Genomic DNA, 17,745 nt, shown 5'->3' with positions numbered 1-17,745 from the left:
AAAAGCCGTCACTTCCGCCATACATTTTCTGAACACCCGCAGAGCTGCAGACAGGCCGAATGGGAGGACCATCAATTGGTGGTGTCAGTGGTTCCCTGCGAATCTGAAGAACTTTCTGTGTCCTTGATATAGCAATACATGAAAATAAGCATCTCTTAAATCGAGGGCGGCATACCAGTCTCTGGGATCCAGTGAGGGGATAATGGATGCCAACGTGACCATGCGGAACTTTATTTTCTTGAGATAGTTGTTTAGTTGATGCAGGTCTAAAATCAGTCTGAGACCTCCCTTGGCTTTTGGGATTAGGAAATAATGGGATGAGATCCCCTTCACTCTTAGATTCTGCAGAACCTCTTCCATGGCTCTCACATGAAGGAGAGATTAAACCTCCTGGACCAGAAGCTTTTGTGAGAGGGGTCCCTGAGGAGGCATGGGGAGGGAGGCTAAGAAGGAAGGGTAGAAATAAAATGGAGGGTGTATCCACTTCCATCGTGCCCAATGGTCCGTGGTGATATGACCACGCACTGAGGAAAAGGAAAAGGCAGTTTGTAAGTAAAGGAGAAACGGGATCTGGCATCACAGAAACTGGAATGGCATCCCTGAGTGTCCCACTAAAACACCTACTTAGAACCCCCTGGATGTCTGGGTGGGGCAGGCATTGACGTTGAAGTAGAAGGGGGCGGTGGCCTATGCCTTAAACCCCTGCTTCTCTTTCTCTGCAGATCCTGATGGGCAGCTGGGACAGAGTAGTGGAGGGACTGTTGAGGCCTGTAGTGCTTCCTTGAAGGAGCTCGGGTGTACAAACCAAGGGACTTAACAGTCACTCTCAAGTCTTTTAGATCATGATGCTTTACATCAGTCTGTTCTGAAAAAAGTGAAGCTCCTTTGAAAGGCAGGTCCTGAAGTATCTGCTGGACATCCTGCAGGAGTCCTGAGGACTGTACCCATAAACTCCTGCACATGGCAACTGCTGAAACCATGGACCTGGCTGCTGAGTCAGCCGCCTCCAAAGCAGCTTGTAAAGAAGCCCTCATCAGATTTTTTTCTCATTGACTAGTGAGGAGAACTCTTGCCTAGTCTCTTGTGGAAGTCCTTGAATTTCTGCATAGAGTCCCACATATCAAAATCATACCTGCCCAGCAGCGCCTGCTAGTTTGCAATTCTGAGTTGTAACCCGCCTGGTAGAATAAGCTTTCCTACCAAACAAGTATAATTTCTATGAGTCTTTTGATTTTGGGGTTGCACCCTAACGACTCTGTCTCTCTGTCTTTCATTGGCAGCGGATACCACCAGGGATTGTGGGAGGGAAGGGGGGGAGGGGAAGAGATAAGTGTAAAGAAACTCATAACCCTGGGTGGAAACAAAGTATTTTCATTCAGCCCTTTTTGAAGCGAGGGGGAGGGATGCAGGGATCTGCTGCAAGGTCTTAACAGAGAGTCCATAATGTCCTCACTGAAAGGCAGGGCTACTTTTGAAGGGCCTGCTGCAGCTATAATGTCAACTAAGCTATGGGAGGATTCTTCCACTACCTCCACCTACATGCCCAGATTTAAGGCCACCCTCTTCAACAACTCTTGGGGAGCTTTATAGTCATCCAAGGGAGGCAACATAACCACTCCTGAGAGTTCCTCGTCCAGAGAAGAGGAGGCGGCCAGCATTGGCCATGGAAGCTCTTCCTTTCTTTTTGCACCAGCTAGATTTTGTTGAGCCGTCTCTTGTTGTTCAGTACTGGACTCGGTACCAGAATCCAGATCACATGCTGCTCAATGGGACAATGCCACCTTCTTTCCGAGGCCACCGAATAGGAGCATCTAGAATAAACCTTGGAAACTGGAGGAAAACCCCACAGATTCCAAAAGGGCCAGTGGACCAGTCTAGGTCCCCAGTGAGCTCCTGGCCAACAACTCGATGGTACTCCTGTGCCCGGGACCATAAACAAGTGGAAATGCCTGGAAGAGTGGCAGAGCAGCTCTTTGGATGGAAGGAGTAAAACCCAATCTCCAATTCAGAACATGATGAGTCTCTGTCCGGTGACCACGGTGGTGCTACTCTGACCGGTGCTAGAGTCCAGTGCCATGGTGGAGATGTCCACACTGTGGCAAGCATAACCAGTTTCCTTTTTGATGGTATAGAAGGGCACAGTACCGAACTATGGAAGGATACAGCGGGTTCCCTCCTGTCCACCAGCACCAATAACATCGACTCCTGTATTGTCCGCAATACCAATACTGACAGCTAGAGAAAGTCTCTGGCAGCAGCAAACGCCTCCAGTGTGGTCGGTATTGAGACAGCATTAGTACCTCGCTGTGCTGCAGATGTAGACAGCTCTTCCTGTACCAGATTTGACAGTGTCTGCATAGGTGCCAGCATCAACGGTGACAACTTATGTAGTAGAAAAGTGTTTTGGCTGAGATCAAGCTCTACTCTGATCCTCATGCCTGACAGTCTTTGGTGCCAGAGATCAGCCCTTTCGGCCAGCTGTTTCTTATGCCTTTTTCTAGGCACTGTGGATAGTGATTGGTGCTGGGACTCTGGTACAGTAGGAGGAGCACTCCTTACCAAGACTTGGTGTCAACTCTGACCGGCCTGACTCCGATGGAGGTCTCAGTGCTGCTGCCATGAGGAGGTATGGCCTCTCAAGCCTTCTTTGTGCAAGGCTTAAAGTCCTTGCAGATTTGGCAATGGTCCTCAATATGAGCTTCTCCCAGGCACTTTAAGCAGCTTGAGTGCAGGTTGCTCAGGGGCACAGTCTTGTGGCAGAAGGCGCAATGCTTAAAGCCCAGTGACCAAGGCATGCCTTGGCACCAGGGAATGGACAAGAACTCTGCAAAACCCTGACATTACAGAACTTCACTAAAATGAGCTAAAACTGACTATAACTAACTGTATTCAGAAAGAGGATGACAACTACCACTGTAAGATCCTTACTTTTACAAGCTAGCAGTTCCAGCGACCGTAACAGGCAGTAAAAAGGAACTGAGAGGTCGTAGGCGCTTTATCCAACACATGGCAGCAAAGGATGGTCGAGCCGTTTCTATGGGTACCACTGAGGGAAAAATTTCTGACGGCTGTGCTCAGGGCATGCACACACCTAGAATGGGGATGCACATGTGAAATCACTTGAAGAAAATTGGGTTTTTTTAGATGAAGGAGAAGACTGAGGGGTGCGGGGACATGATAACAGTTTTCAAGTATCTAAAAAGCTGTTATAAAAAGAGGAGGATGATAAAATTGTTGTCCTTAACCATTGAGGACAGGACAAGAAGTAATGTGCTAAAATTGCAGGAAGGGGGATTTAGGTTACACATTAGGAAAAGTTTCCCAGCTGTAAGGGTAGTTAAGCACTAGAACAAATTACCTAGGGAATGTTATACCAATAAAATAAAAACCAGCAGGATCTTATTAAAAGGGAAAAAGGCAAAATACCACATTTATTGTGAATACAGAAAGAATCATAGTAAGCAGTTAGTTATAGCTATAACATTCCATTCAATCTCATATTTATTCACACATTCATTCATACAAACACACACACACACACAGGTTCTGCAAGGTTGTTATCATAGTTACCAGCCTTAGAGTTGCTCATGCCAAGCCACTGGCCAGGTGGCCTGGACATGAGGAGGGAGCAGGGCCTTGTCAGATGCTCATCTGATGCTCCTGGAAGTTGGTTTGCAGAATCAGACCCCAAAGTTCTCACTTTTTAGAGTCTATTTTTATAGGAATTTCTTCCTATCCCAGTCTATGGGAATTGCTTCATCATGCTGCTGCTGAATCAATCAGCAGATAGCACGTTCCTGACGGCTCCGTGCTGCTAGATGTTATCTTGTTCTTTGGTTCTCCCATTCTTGAGGCTGTTGGGTGGATTCTAGTCTGCCCTCCGGGGGTCCTCTGGTTATTTCCACTTGACGCCTTCTTCAGCCGATGGACACTGGATTCTTAGGCTGGCACCTCCCTGATCATTCAGTTATTATCCACACCAAGCATCCATCCACATACATCCTCTATCTCTATTTTAATCACAATTGTTAATACAACAAAAGGGCGGGGAGTCTCTGGGTGCTGTTTCTGTTGTTAGAGTATTGCTTTGAGTCTCTCTCTCTGTGAATTGCTTTGAGAACAGACTCTGTCTTAGAATGTACTAACACAATTAGCAGTTTGCAAGTTTCACACAGAGGGAGAGAAACAGTACGGAAAACCAAGAGACCTCTTAATTAGTAATACCCTGAAATTTAAACTATGCGGAATCAAACTCATTTGTGATTTTAATACAGAACTTCTTTAATATGATCCAACAGGAAGTTGTGGAATCTCTGTCACTGGAGGCTTTTAAAACCATGGTAGACAAACACCTGTCAGGGATGGTCTAGATAATACTTAATCCTGTCTTTAGCACAAGGGATGGGCTTGATGACCTATCAAGGCCCCTTTCAGTCCTACATTTCTATGGTTCTACAATAAGCTGAGGATCAGACACCTTCATATTAGATTTTAAGAAAACTTTTTCTTACAGAAAAAATAAAATCTATTTGAGAGTCTGCAATTGATGCTGGTTGATGATGGATCTGTTAATGCAGCCTGCTAAACCAGGAAGTGCTTTAACAGAGAACAAAAAATAGCAGATTACTTTTCCCAGTGACAGTCCCATTACAAAATCCCTCTTCAGTTCTGGATTGACTTATTTCTTGCAAATGAATGATGGGCTAGCACCAGAAGAAGAGAATGTGTTTACTTCTGAACTGCTCATTCAGTTCTGATTCAGCAAGGATGCCACACAAAAAGTAGGATTTGAAAACCCTGTTAAAAGAGAAAGTTAGATGGGAACCTACCACCTTACCCATTCTGAAGTCAAGGGACATCTATATGGGTAAACTGAGAACACAAAGCTACCTCATCTACTTTGCTGCTTATTGTAAGAGAAAACAGCATCCCAAAATAAAGGAAAATGATACTGTTGGTCCAGACAGTATCACAGTTCATCTTTAACTGCATTCATCGTAACAGCTTTTTATACCTGATTTCTATACAAGGTTTCCTTCAGACTGGTCAGTGCGTGGATACGAACATCTACATTCTCATGCTGAATAGCTTTCATGGATAGCTGAAGTGTTGTCTGCAGGTCAGTGCTTTTGGAGGACTCCTGAACAAAAATACACAGCATATAGCACAATGATTAACCACATCAGGAACATGGTTAAAATGCACCTCAAAAACATGAGAAAATACACATCAGCCACCTTTTAAAGTAGAAGTCTCCTAAACACATATCCATAGCCCATAATTTTTTGTTTGCTCACTGTGGGGGGAAAACACATTTAAATTAATTTTGTTCTCATAAAAGGTGTCATATTGACAGAAGGTTTTTAGTTTTATTTTCTTTCAATTTAGAACACTAAAGAGTTCCCATACACAGGCTCTGAGCATCCTGCCAAGAATATAACATTACCAAATGAAATACTATTTATTTTAACCAGCTCACTCCTCCTACCAGTCACTCTTCATACAAGTAGGTCTTCCCCTCTTCCTCCACCCTCCCATCCCCGCCCACCAACACACACACACACACACACACACACATCTTGTAATGCCTTTCCAAGGCGAGGCAAAAAAAACAGGCACTGCAGTGTGCCCTGCAAATAACAAATTTCGGCTATTTTGGATCAAGGGCAAAAAAGCAATGGTTTTCTTTATAGTATTCATCCTTATAAGATGATATATTATAGGGACCAGTTTAGGATTTCATATTCTGAAGTGGTAGTTTTTCTAACAGGATATTTATTGTTAAAAGCTAAGCTGGTAAGGAGTAATGCTTAGGAAGACTATTAAACAAAGCACATAAGATACAGGGAAGTTAAAAGTTAATATTTAGAAATATTAACTCTTACACTACTCTGGGAGTGTAATGTATCAATGAGAATCTGGCTCTATTGTGTGGTACACATTACCAAGTTTTCCTTTATCTGCGGAGGTACGGAAGTATTATCTCCATTGTATAGCTGGGCAAGTAACTTAACTTCAGTTTCCCCAACATCATACAGAGAATTGTGGCAGAGCTAGGAACTGAATCCAGTAGTCTATTTCTGTTTCCAGTGTCCTGCACTGTCCAAAGGATAATGCTTCATTTCAATTAAGAAATTTACACATGCATATATCTAGATTTTTACCCTATTAACCTGCCATTTTGTGAACACACATTCTCTTCAAAGAGAAGCACAATGGTTGAGATTTTCAAAACAGTAAGGGATTTAGAGACATATTTTCCATTAAATTAAAATTAAGGGAAAATGTGTGGGCTAAATCCCCTAGATTGCTTTGAAAATCTCACCTATAATATATTATCAGTATAACATACAATACTATATTGCCACACCTAGGTTTATATCATGAATTCTTTTGGTACATAAAAATATTAAAGCTGTACCTTTCTATATTCCTGAAGTACTATTTGAATTTCTTTCAGTTCAGGATGGTCAGGCAGAAAATATATTTCATGAAGAAAGTCTTGTACTGCATCTCTAATAATGTTTTTTTTTTAAATAAATATTACAAAGATAAAGAAATTAGTATAAATTAGTACAGTGCTCTTTCTCCCTCCCATAATCAACTTGGTCTCTTAAAAAACAATTCTTTCCAACCGCGGGAGCATTTTAGCTCTCCATCCATCACTCAATCCCTCTCGAGGTACATCTGCACTGCAGTTGGGACCATGCTTCTCAGCTCGGGTAGACAGACACACAAGCTCTGCTTAAACTAGTGTGCTAAATATAGCTGTGTAGCCAGCGGTAGCACGGGTGGTGGCTCAGGCTAGCTGTTGAGTATGTACACAAAACAGCTAGGCGGATATGTATTCAGGCTGCTAGTCTGAGATGCCATCTGTGCTACCCCAGACCACGCTGCTACTTTTAGAAAAATAGCTCAAGCAGAGCTAACGCTTGCCTGTCCACCCAAGTGGGGAAGCACACTCCCAGCTGCAGTGTAGATATACCCTCGGAGAGGTGCAGCTCTCCTCCTCCTCCTGGGAACGGGGAGAAGGGTGAGAATAATCTAGCTTTGTTTTGCTTCCCCTTCTGGGAAAACACACATAAAACATATCTACCCAATATAGCAAACCAATGTTCTCCAATGATTGCTTAACCTATAGTGCTTCCCGCAGCTCCCACTGGCTGGGAACGGCGAACCACAGCCACTGGGAGCTGCAAGCGGCCATGCAAATGTAAACAAAGGGTCTGGTGGCCTACCAGCAGATTACCCTGATGAGCTGCGTGCGGCCTGTGGGCCGCACGTTGCCCACCACTGTTTTATAGGCAACGTAGTTCTTGACTAAGATTTGGAAGATTTTTTTCTGAAATACATTATGGCTAATTACTAAGACTTGGGTCTATCAAGTTAGAGACCTGGATTCTATTCCCAGTTTGTATGACCTCTCAGTGCGATAGGAGGCCACTCTCAATAACATGGTTGTGAAGGGCACAGAATTATTAATGTGTGTGACTGGAACAAACAAGTCTAGAACTCATGGTCCTTTGGTTCCCAGCCCAGTACATCTTCCCCTTAGTCCAAGGACAGTTTGATGAGGGAAACCAACACTAACAGGGGTGACCACCATTGTCATAGCATGCCATAGACAAAATGACAGAGGCAAGACAATGGGGCAGTGTATGTGCAGTAGTAATGGAATGATCATTGGCTTTTGGCAGCAAGCCAGGAACAAGCTGTATTAATAAATACACAGGCAGGAAAATGGAAATCTTTCAGCAGTTTGAAACGTGACTTCATGAAAATTTGTTAAGGCTTGGCCAACATAAAGACATCTCACAGGATCACCCCCTGCCAAATTTCAAAGTCTGCTGCAAGTTATGGAGGTGTTGGAACTCTTGAAAAACACCTTTCCACTACAAAAAAATCCTACCATTATTAGACAACTTTAATATAAGTGTTGCTACCACTCCCACTACCATACTTGAGCCACTAAGGCACATGGAAAATATCTCCAGTCACAATACCTGTTCTCAACTATGAGAAAATAAAATATTGCCCCAGTTTCTTTTGGCTGGACATGTATGAGGGGCAACAAAGCTACTATCACATGACTGAGTAGGGAGCCAAGGTAAGCATGATCCAGGCATCGAACAAAACAGTCCCACGATCTAAACGAAAAGGAAAAACAACAACAAAAAATAAATATTCTTTTCTGTATATGGGCATTTTAAATGAATCATGAGATGCAAACACTAAATATTTAAAATAATTTTCGTTTCATGAGCTATAGGTATACACCAGAACACTCATACACAGAATTTGAAATAAGTTGCTTTCTGAATACATTGTCAATTCACCTGCAGCATAACTCTGGAAAGTCATCCTTGTATCTTAAGCCTGTTCTCAGTGTAGTCATCATCTTCACTCTCACTGAACTGATATGTTTGGAACCCATAAGCTTCATTAAAGACATCAAACTGTTTAAGGCCTGAAAATAAGCAAAGCTCTCTTGAACAAAATAGATATTTGATAAATTAATTGTACAGTGAAATAAGAAATTAACTGTTAGATGTTAACTTTTGTCTACAAGTTGCAGCTGAAAGTTTTATACAAGAGTTTAGTTGTTAAATTGTTAATTTAATTAACATTAATTTGAAACTTTATGATCAAAATTAAAACCACACACCATTTTCTTTGAAACCATTAAAGCAACTTCCAAATTCCTATTGTACTTGTATACAATAGTGTCTTGATCAGCTGCAATAGCAAGGCTATTGAGTAAAGGGCTCTTTGACCTGAAGAGATTTTAATCACAATCAACTAGAATAGTATTTCAGTGAGTTGACTGTAAACGAAGGGAAGCCATCATGCAGAGAATTTGTATCTGAATGTGAAATCCAGTCTCATTTTAGTTACTCGGCTAATTATTAAGGACTTTCATTCACCACTACACTGCTTGTCTCATACTCCTATAACAGTTTTACCTTTAAGACTTCAGAACTTCCTTCAAGAACTTTTTGCTGCTCAAAGTAATATAGTAGTTGTCACCACCTTGATCATGGTTTTCTCAATGCTAAACACTGTAATTGTTGAGAGAAGATTTACTGCTGTCATCCCTCCTTGCCCAATAGTTTTCTAGGACTTGTGAGGGGGCACACCCTCCCTCTAGTAAGAGAAGGCTAACAAGCTCTTCTGGGCTCAGCCAGCACTAACCAGGCACACCCAGAAAGGTTTGCTCTGCCTGGAGAGAGAAAGCTTAAAAAGGCAAAGCCTGCCACAAGAAGGGATGATGACTAGGAAGAAGACTGCTGTACCTCAGAGACTGCAAGATATAGGGATAGATCAATATAGAAGAAGACAGTCACAGACTTTGCGACTCTTGAGACTGCATGGACCAGGTTTAAAGCAGGAGTGACCCAAAAGAAGGGGCTGGAGGCAGATCCTAACCCTGATTAAAGACGCTATACCTGCAGATAAGCCAAACTCCAAAGGGATGACAAAAAAGACTGCCTAAGAGACTGACCACCTTTGTCTCTTTTTTACTCTGATTACCCCTGTCTCAGGGGAGGGAGAGAGAAAAGAACCTTTTTGTTTGTTTTCTTTGGAGAATCCCCTGTGTGCCACAAACAGGGAAGGACTCTGTAAGCAAACCAAATCGTGGTCTGGTGGGGATTTGGCAGAGGTGGGGGGGGTCCCCACCACAGGACACTAAAAAAGAACTGCAGCTAATGTTTCAAAACCTCCCATCCTCCAGTTTATTAAATTGCTGAGAATTCTACAAAGTACTAAAGGGAAATATTGACATATCAAATTTTCTGGAAGTCCACAATAATTCTGTAATCATGCCATTGTATAAGCATCACAATGAATTCTTCTCTCAAAGAAGAAAATAGTTTCCAACAATAAGAATATGAGCCATAAGCTTTCACCATTAGAGAGTTTACAGTCATTCTTCATGTAGTCTTTGGGGAACAATAACCAGACGACTAGCAAATTTCTATTATAAAAGAATGGGAATATAAATCCTTAAGTAAACATTCATTTTACTTTTTCCCTTTAAAACTTCAAACTTTGGATATGGTCATTCTCCTAAATGGTATAAACAGAACACAACATTTTTATTTTTACATTTCACAATATCCATGTAATCTTTCCCTTAAACATTACCTTCTGTAAGCATGTGTAATAAATTCCCTTTGTATAAAAATGTTCTATTCGGAAAATAATGAATTTTCCCTTCACATTTTAAGAAGCAGGGAAAGAATCTTCCAGGCTCCCCAAATTTCACTCCCACCTCTCTAGAAGTCCTCAGGCTGGAGAATTGTTTAATACCTATATAGTGCCCTTAGTATGCATGGCACTTCAAACAAATAAAAAAATTTGATTGCTTTAGAATGTAAGCTCTTCAAGGCAGGAGAGAGAGAAAAGAAATGACAAAGAAAGGGAAGAGAAGGATGAGGATTACAATAAATAAAAAATATTAAACATGTATGCAGCACGAAAGAAGAAATTTCGGAATAAGCTAGGGCAACGAAGGATATGCAAATAACTTCAGAGGTAAATCATGAAAATTAGATGAAAGGAGATTTTAAAAGGCAGAGAGTGAAGATGCTTGCCACAAAGAGAGGTCATTCCAGACAAAAAGGGCCATAAAAGATGTGAGTGGAAAGATTCAGTGGAGCAGAGACAGAACGTAGGGCAGGAGAACAGGGAGAAGCAAAGGCTGAGATGTAAGCAGGGGTAGATTTATGCAGCACCTAGAAAGTGAGAACAAGTTTAAACTTGATGTCAAATAGACAGGAAGCCAACAAAGGGATTCAAGGGGTCACAATAAAAAACAAGGTTACTTTAGTGCAGAGGTGGGCAAACTACGACCCGCAGGACCGTCCTGCCCAACCCCTGAGCTCCTGGCCCAGGATGCTATCCCCCAGCCCCTCCCCCGCAGCCACGCTGCCATGCAGGCAGCGCTCTGGGCGGCGGGGCTGTGCACTCGCGCAGGGCAGCAAGTCTGGCTCTGGCCAGGCAGTGCTACTCCAGACATGCTGCTCTGAGCAGCACAATAAGGGGGCCGGAGGGTTGGATATGGGGCAGGAGATCCCGGGGGGGCAGTCAGGGGGCGGTTGGATAGGGCAGAGGTACGGGGGGGGGGGGGCAGTCAGGGGACCCCTGGACTTGGAAAATAGTGGAGCTGTCAATGGTTATGGTGAAGGAGACAGAGGAAGAGCATATAGCTGCAAAAGCTCAGATGTTTTAGCCCTGTTACATTTGAGAGAGTGGCAGAACATCCAAGAGATATCAGAAAGACAGGAAGAAATGTGAGCCCAGACTAAGGAGGAAACGTCTGGGTCCAGAGGAAGATTTGAGAATCATCAGCCTGGAAGCAAGACGAGAGATCATGGGAGAACAGACTTCTAGGAACAAGAGAGAAGGGGAAGAAAAGGAGTCAGGGGTCCCGGCCGCCGTCCCCCGCCGGTCAGGGGTCCCGGCCGCCGTCCCCCGCCGGTCAGGGGTCCCGGCCGCCGTCCCCCGCCGGTCAGGGGTCCCGGCCGCCGTCCCCCGCCGGTCAGGGGTCCCGGCCGCCGTCCCCCGCCGGTCAGGGGTCCCGGCCGCCGTCCCCCGCCGGTCAGGGGTCCCGGCCGCCGTCCCCGCTCAGCCCGCTGCCGGCCCAGGGTTCCATCCATCCAAGCCGGCAGTGGGCTGAGCGGGGCCAGTGGCTGGGACTCCGCCTGGCAGCAGAGTGCCACTAAAAATCAGCTCACATGCTGCCTTTGGCACGTGTGCCACAGGTTGCCGACCCCTGCTCTACAGTATCAAAAGCAGGAAAGAGATGCAAAGGTGACCTTTAGATTTGGCAAGGCAGAGGTTATTTCATGTCAACTGGAAGCAGCTCCACAGAAATAGTCAGCATCACTCATCGGCCAGAAAGGGCTGCTTAAAAGAGAACCTGGCACATTTCTCATGGCTAAAAGGTATTGCCTCAGAATTGCAGAATTTTCAGTTTTTGCCATGAGCTTAATACCAATTTCAAAGCACCAACTTAATCCCTGCAAGGCAGCCTACTGTGTTGGCCATCACGTTGCCTGAAAACACAGCATACTTGTCCTTGTTTAACTGTTCAAACTGATGTTCACTCACCATTTTCTTATCTTCAATGCCAACACTGGAGCTCAGTAACTGCATGTTAAAGAAGGCCAAGATACCCAGCAATTTAGGTTGCAGATAATCAGCCTAAAATATTTAAAAATAAACTTTTACCAATAAAACATTCTGTAATATTTAGAGATTAAATATTAAATTGAGACAATTTATCCATTATAGTTCCTTGTTTAAGTACGTTTCACAGCATATTAATAATTTTTGAATGGCATGTCAGGTTTCACATTTTGCCTGACTGAATAAAGTGAATGGAAAGACATTTCACTGTAAGCACATCTTTATGGTAAAGTAAAAAGGGAATCTATTGAGATGACTTAACACACATCCCAAAGGGCATACAAAGATTATCCAGTATATATATTATTTCCTTTGAGAAAGGCGTTTACAGAAATATCACTGGCTGCACAGACGCCGTTCTATTACTTCAATTATATGGAAGTTTCTTCAACAAGTTGTGCTTTTTTATACTTATTTGCGTGTCTTGTCTCCACATTACAGAAGTTCTATTTAATGTAGGGTACTGAAATATTAAAATTTCTTCAGGTTTTTATATACTATAAATTTTTGAGAGATGCTCAAAATGTACTACATTTCCCTTCCCCTTCCTCACAGTGGAGAGATTGCTGAATTAAAAACAGATGTAACTTATTTCTCCTTACCATTAGCTCAGGTGATGTTATGTCTCTGGGTCCCTGATACAGATCATCATTTGATGCAAATGAAGCCAATATTGACAAACCATTGAAGACCTGCTGATAGTGCTCTCCTATACGTAGCAATAATTCATTATGCAATCCCTGGTAGTCTTGTCTCAACAAGCTGCCCAGTTCTATTTCTGTTTCATTCTATAAATCAATACCAATGGCAGAGAAAAAACAATTTTTATTATACTCATAATATACAATACAATGTAGATTGGGCTTATGGAAAGAACCTTTGAGTCCAATAGTTCTAAGAAAAAAAACTTACAATCAGTCATATGAGCAGACAATTCAAACCTTCAAAGACAGAGCTCTAAATTTAGCTGCCAGCTCTGAAGACATTTGTTCACAACCAAAAGGGACTGACTATAAGATGACAAAACTATTCTCCATATACAAAAAATAAATTTAAGATGAAAAATTAGTGTAATAAGTTCTCATGTCTTTAAAATATTGTGTTTAAAGAGGAAAAAATATCCCCAGCTTGTCATCTATTATTGCTCCCAATCTGCACATGTAAAGCTGGAAAATGCTCAAGTTACCTTGAGGTAGTGAAGTGCTCGCTCTAGCTCATCCTTAGAACAGGAACAGACCAAGTGGGAGAAGATGTATTTGAAGTTGTTGATTAGGATTTCTCTTCGGTTTACATTCAGCTGTTTTGCTATGGTTCGAATAAGTGCAGACGCTGCGGGACTGGCCTTGGCAGCGAGGTCAGGCAGTAGAACTTGCAGAGTTCGCTGACAAATTAAAAGCACACTTACCAAGATTAAATGCAGATTTTTTTCTGTATGCCAATGTGAAAATATACCCGTACACCTATTATCTTGATTTAAGATTGACTTATTAAGAGCGAATCAACAAGGATACTAGAGAGGAAAATATCTCTTAGTCATGGAAAGACTAATGGAAAAAAAGTAATTTTATAGGGCTGCAATAATAGGAGATTTGAACCCATACAAATGGCAAGTGAATGTATAGTTTTGTCTAGTTAACAAAAAAAACCACAGCCAGAACACTTTGGCCTGTTAAACTGTTGCACATTTCCCCATTACCAACAAACCAGATGCTGATCAAAAAAGTTTGAGTTTGCGTGAAAACTTTGGCTAGTTCCTAGTTCGCATTAAAGTAGTCCTCTTCAAACAGGACAACATTAATGCAAACTAGGAACTTATAGTTCACACCTGCAGCATCCACACGGAAAGTTATAGCGCAGCACTTTGGTGTGCACTGCTATTCCTACTCTTGTAGTCCAAACTGCAGAGTAGTGCAGACAAGCCCTTTAACCTTAAAGAAAATAAGCAGTGTTTATATTAGGGAGGGCAACAAATGAAGATGTCATCTATCCAGAGCATCTTCGTATTTTATGTTTGAAACAAAAAACAGAAGGTTACTTAGAGAGGAGGAAAAAAAAGCATCCTGAATGAGGGCTCAAAAATTGCCTCAAAATAAAGACTTTTGACTTAACATCTTATCCTAGAAGCTGCAGAAGCCAATAAATACTTTGAGCAAATGAGTACTTTTGTTTCATACTTGGGTAGTTCACTTCCCCTCACACTCTGAACCACTACTACAGATCTATATGCCGCAGTTTCTGGATTGAACATCTCCTCCCCTGCTTGAGCTGTCAGCAGCAATTCTAAATTATCCCAATTTATAGCTACCAACAATTAGAGGAGGAGGGGGTTAAGAAATAAATCCAGAGTTACAAGATTCACTGGAAGATAGTGGACTAAAATTTAAAAAAATCCAAGCTCACAAAATTCAGAAATAAAAAAACTACCCACTCACAGACAGAAAGCGGTTGAGGTCTGGGAAATCAAATACATTGGCAATTTCAGATAACGTGTCCAGGGCCATCCTTCTCTGATGAGCAGCCTCTTGTTTTTGTAGCTCATTACTCTGGCATGGGGTGTTAGAAAGTACTGCCATCTGGCTCGAGTGCAGGGATTCCACTAGAAACTAAACATTAAAAGATAACTTTCAATATAAGTTTTCCACCTCCAGGACATAAAATCCACACTGAACAAAGATATACAGCTAAGCACCTAATCTAAGGGGAAAAGTTATAGCTTCTCTTTCTTCCTGTCTACATTTTTCTTCTACTTACACTAAATGACCCAAACTGAAAACCACGGATCATTACATTTGACGATACTCAAGTTGTAGTTTAAAAATTTTACTTTGGAAACCTTAATGGTGGCATCCCAGCCAGCTAGAAATTGATTTTATATTATTGCCTTCTGGGAATATTTAAAAACTGAAGAGAACGTAACCATTTAAATAACCTGTGGGAAAAATCACTGTTGCATTATGTCTGTAACATAAGGTCAAATGTAATATAAATTTTAAAAGTAGATCCCATGAGGAAGTGTGCCATATAATGCAAAAGATTATGTGGTTCTACAATTTCAATATTTAGGTAGCTGAGACATGAGAGGGAAACAGAATGACACTGCTGATGTCACAAACCCAATCAAAAGTAAAAGAGTCCCAGTCTTCCTTGAAAAGTTTAATTTATTTTAGAAAATTATGTCAAATAGGACTCCTCCTGTTTATACTCTACATAAAACAAAAGCTTTCTGTAAATTTTACTTTCAGCACCACTTTTAAAAATGAATGGGGAAAACATTGCCACACAAATTAATATCTGTGAGGCAATGTTTTCCTTTGCAACCTAGCAATATAATGTGCACTAACGGAAGTAATACTCATTTTCCTCACCTGACAGATAGGCTTCTTGTACTGACTGAAAAGGGCTTGCAGTTTTATAGACTTGGCTGCAGCCAGTGCTCTGATTTCTGTATATGCTGCTCCTGCCACGGATGATGACTTTGACAACAAACAATGTAACAAATGCAAGAGCGCAAATGGCACCAAGTCCCCTTTCGCTGCCCTTTCAAAAGCGAGCAGAAAAAAATTACACTGTTAGCATGGAATGCTAGTTACAACACTAGTGAGACTACCTCTAACATATGCAGGTTACCATGATAAACACAATTTGTCACTGTGTTTTTATATAACCTCCTATTGTTCACAAAATGGACGCCATGGTAAAGAGCAGATGATTTCAACAAATATGAATATATAGTATTTAATCATCATTTAGTATAAAGACTTACTCTTTGAATGGATTTGTCTTTATTAATTATAAAATTAATTTTGAAGGATAATATCTTTATTTTATCAATTTAAATTTTCACACTTTTAGAAAATTATGGGAGTGTCAGACAATAATTATTTAGTGATAGCAGATGATGAGATTCAAAAAGTTCAATACTGAACCGTTAAAACAAACTGTCAACATCACATGTCAAAACATACGAAGTACATATCCTTAAATCAAGCTCCAGTTCTCAAGCAGCTTTTTATTTTTTTTTTTAACTTTGCCCATCTGTAAATTTCAATAACCATAAATGGAAATATTTGTCAGTTTGTGTGTGTACAGTGAAATCAATGTTTCTCGATAAAAATCTAATCCTTCCAAAACCAATTATAATGCTATCCTTTTCTAAAGAAGAAAAATACTGTCACTTGGGCTCTGACCCTACACAATTGGACCTATGACAGAAGACACTTCCACATGGAACCCTAGTGAATACACCAAGGCTCAGTACAGATGCAAGGGTCTGCCTGTGTGGATCTATCTGCAAAGATAGGGGCTCTAAAGAGTGTTATTCTTGTATTCACACTTGTGCAACAAGACTCTCAGAACTATAAACTGAAAATACTTATGAATGTTCAAAATATAACATACAACCAAAAGTTACCTTCCAATATCCCCTGTTGTTAGAATTAATGTATCCTTCAACTCATTATTTCTAGATATTTTAGCATTTGTATAGGCTTCTTTCATTCTTGAAACAAAAAGCTGAAAAAACAAATTTGAAATGGATGAACTATTCAACACATTAGTTAAACAAGATCGTTTTTGTTGTAACAGTTTTACATTTTTGGCATTAGAAAAGAAAACATGGGTTCACCTCTTTTATGAATCCTTCCTCGGAGTCCAAGGATGCCAATATGTTCCTAATATTGTCACTGAATGCCACTCTTACATCTTTGTCTGGATCTTCCATTAGATTTAGTAAAGCTCCAACAAGAATCTTTACATCCGATTCATCATCTCTAAAGTCCAGATGTTTGCAGAGATGAGGTATATTTTCTATAAATGCTAAGGGAGAGAGAAATGGGTTGAAGAAGAAAAAGGAAGATAAGTGTTTAATGCTTTTAAAAATGTACCAGAATAATTAATGATGAAATAATATATAAAAACATCAAAAAGACAGTTCTATACTTCCTAAAGCTATTTTTAAAAGTGTCAGACAAAATGGTTATTTATAATTCAGATTTATACCAAAATGTTAGACTTCTATTGAAATGTACAGAATGAGAAATTACAATAGATATTAGATTTAATTGGACTTAACATCTAAAACAAACATCTGATACTAAGTTAACCATGCTTGAAAGTTCATGTTTATATATCTATAGTGACATTTGTTGAGCCAATATGGTGTACAGAAGTACACAAGTGGCTACTGTAGTTTGCTTATACTGTGCATCACCACAACTATTTTGTGAATGCTGACTGTACATTAGCCAAAAAAATATTAAAGATGTCAGTTGTGTGTGTTGAGGAACAGAAGCTGATATGATATGTCAAGCACTCATTTTTTTTGCTTCTGCCAGCTAGAGCCAATGGAAAATATCATGAGCACAATTTCTCTTTGCTCTAAGATGTTCTTGGTTCCAGAAAACATATGTATTCATCAACCATTTCAAAAGTGCTTGACCTATTTGGGAAGGAGGTCTGGTATTAATTTATAATATATTTAAAAGAAAGCAAATAAAGATTGAGAAATGGGATGGGAGATGAAAAACAGAAAAGAGTGGAATTAGTGAAAGGTAT

At 40.9% G+C, this 17,745-nt stretch overlaps 1 protein-coding gene across 3 annotated transcripts in view; it reads right to left on the bottom strand.

Moving 5' to 3' along the window:
- Nucleotides 1-17,745, bottom strand: part of ATR (ATR checkpoint kinase) — an 81,492-nt gene that overhangs the window by 45,876 nt on the left and 17,871 nt on the right. For all 3 annotated transcript variants that reach the window (XM_077826303.1, XM_077826305.1, XM_077826306.1), the window contains exons 11-21: nt 16,817-17,007; nt 16,604-16,704; nt 15,558-15,729; nt 14,625-14,795; nt 13,379-13,573; nt 12,795-12,980; nt 12,115-12,207; nt 8,337-8,467; nt 8,004-8,147; nt 6,422-6,515; nt 5,015-5,140 (exon numbers count right to left, since the gene is read on the bottom strand). In XM_077826303.1, the coding sequence (XP_077682429.1) occupies nt 5,015-5,140; nt 6,422-6,515; nt 8,004-8,147; nt 8,337-8,467; nt 12,115-12,207; nt 12,795-12,980; nt 13,379-13,573; nt 14,625-14,795; nt 15,558-15,729; nt 16,604-16,704; nt 16,817-17,007 (1,604 nt within the window). The remainder of the gene's footprint in view (nt 1-5,014; nt 5,141-6,421; nt 6,516-8,003; nt 8,148-8,336; nt 8,468-12,114; nt 12,208-12,794; nt 12,981-13,378; nt 13,574-14,624; nt 14,796-15,557; nt 15,730-16,603; nt 16,705-16,816; nt 17,008-17,745) is intronic.

The sequence above is a fragment of the Eretmochelys imbricata genome, chromosome 9 (assembly GCF_965152235.1).
Source record: "Eretmochelys imbricata isolate rEreImb1 chromosome 9, rEreImb1.hap1, whole genome shotgun sequence".
Taxonomy (NCBI): Eukaryota; Metazoa; Chordata; order Testudines; family Cheloniidae; genus Eretmochelys; species Eretmochelys imbricata.
The sequence above is the reverse complement of the archived record's forward strand: the minus strand, read 5'-3'. Positions and strand labels throughout refer to the sequence as shown.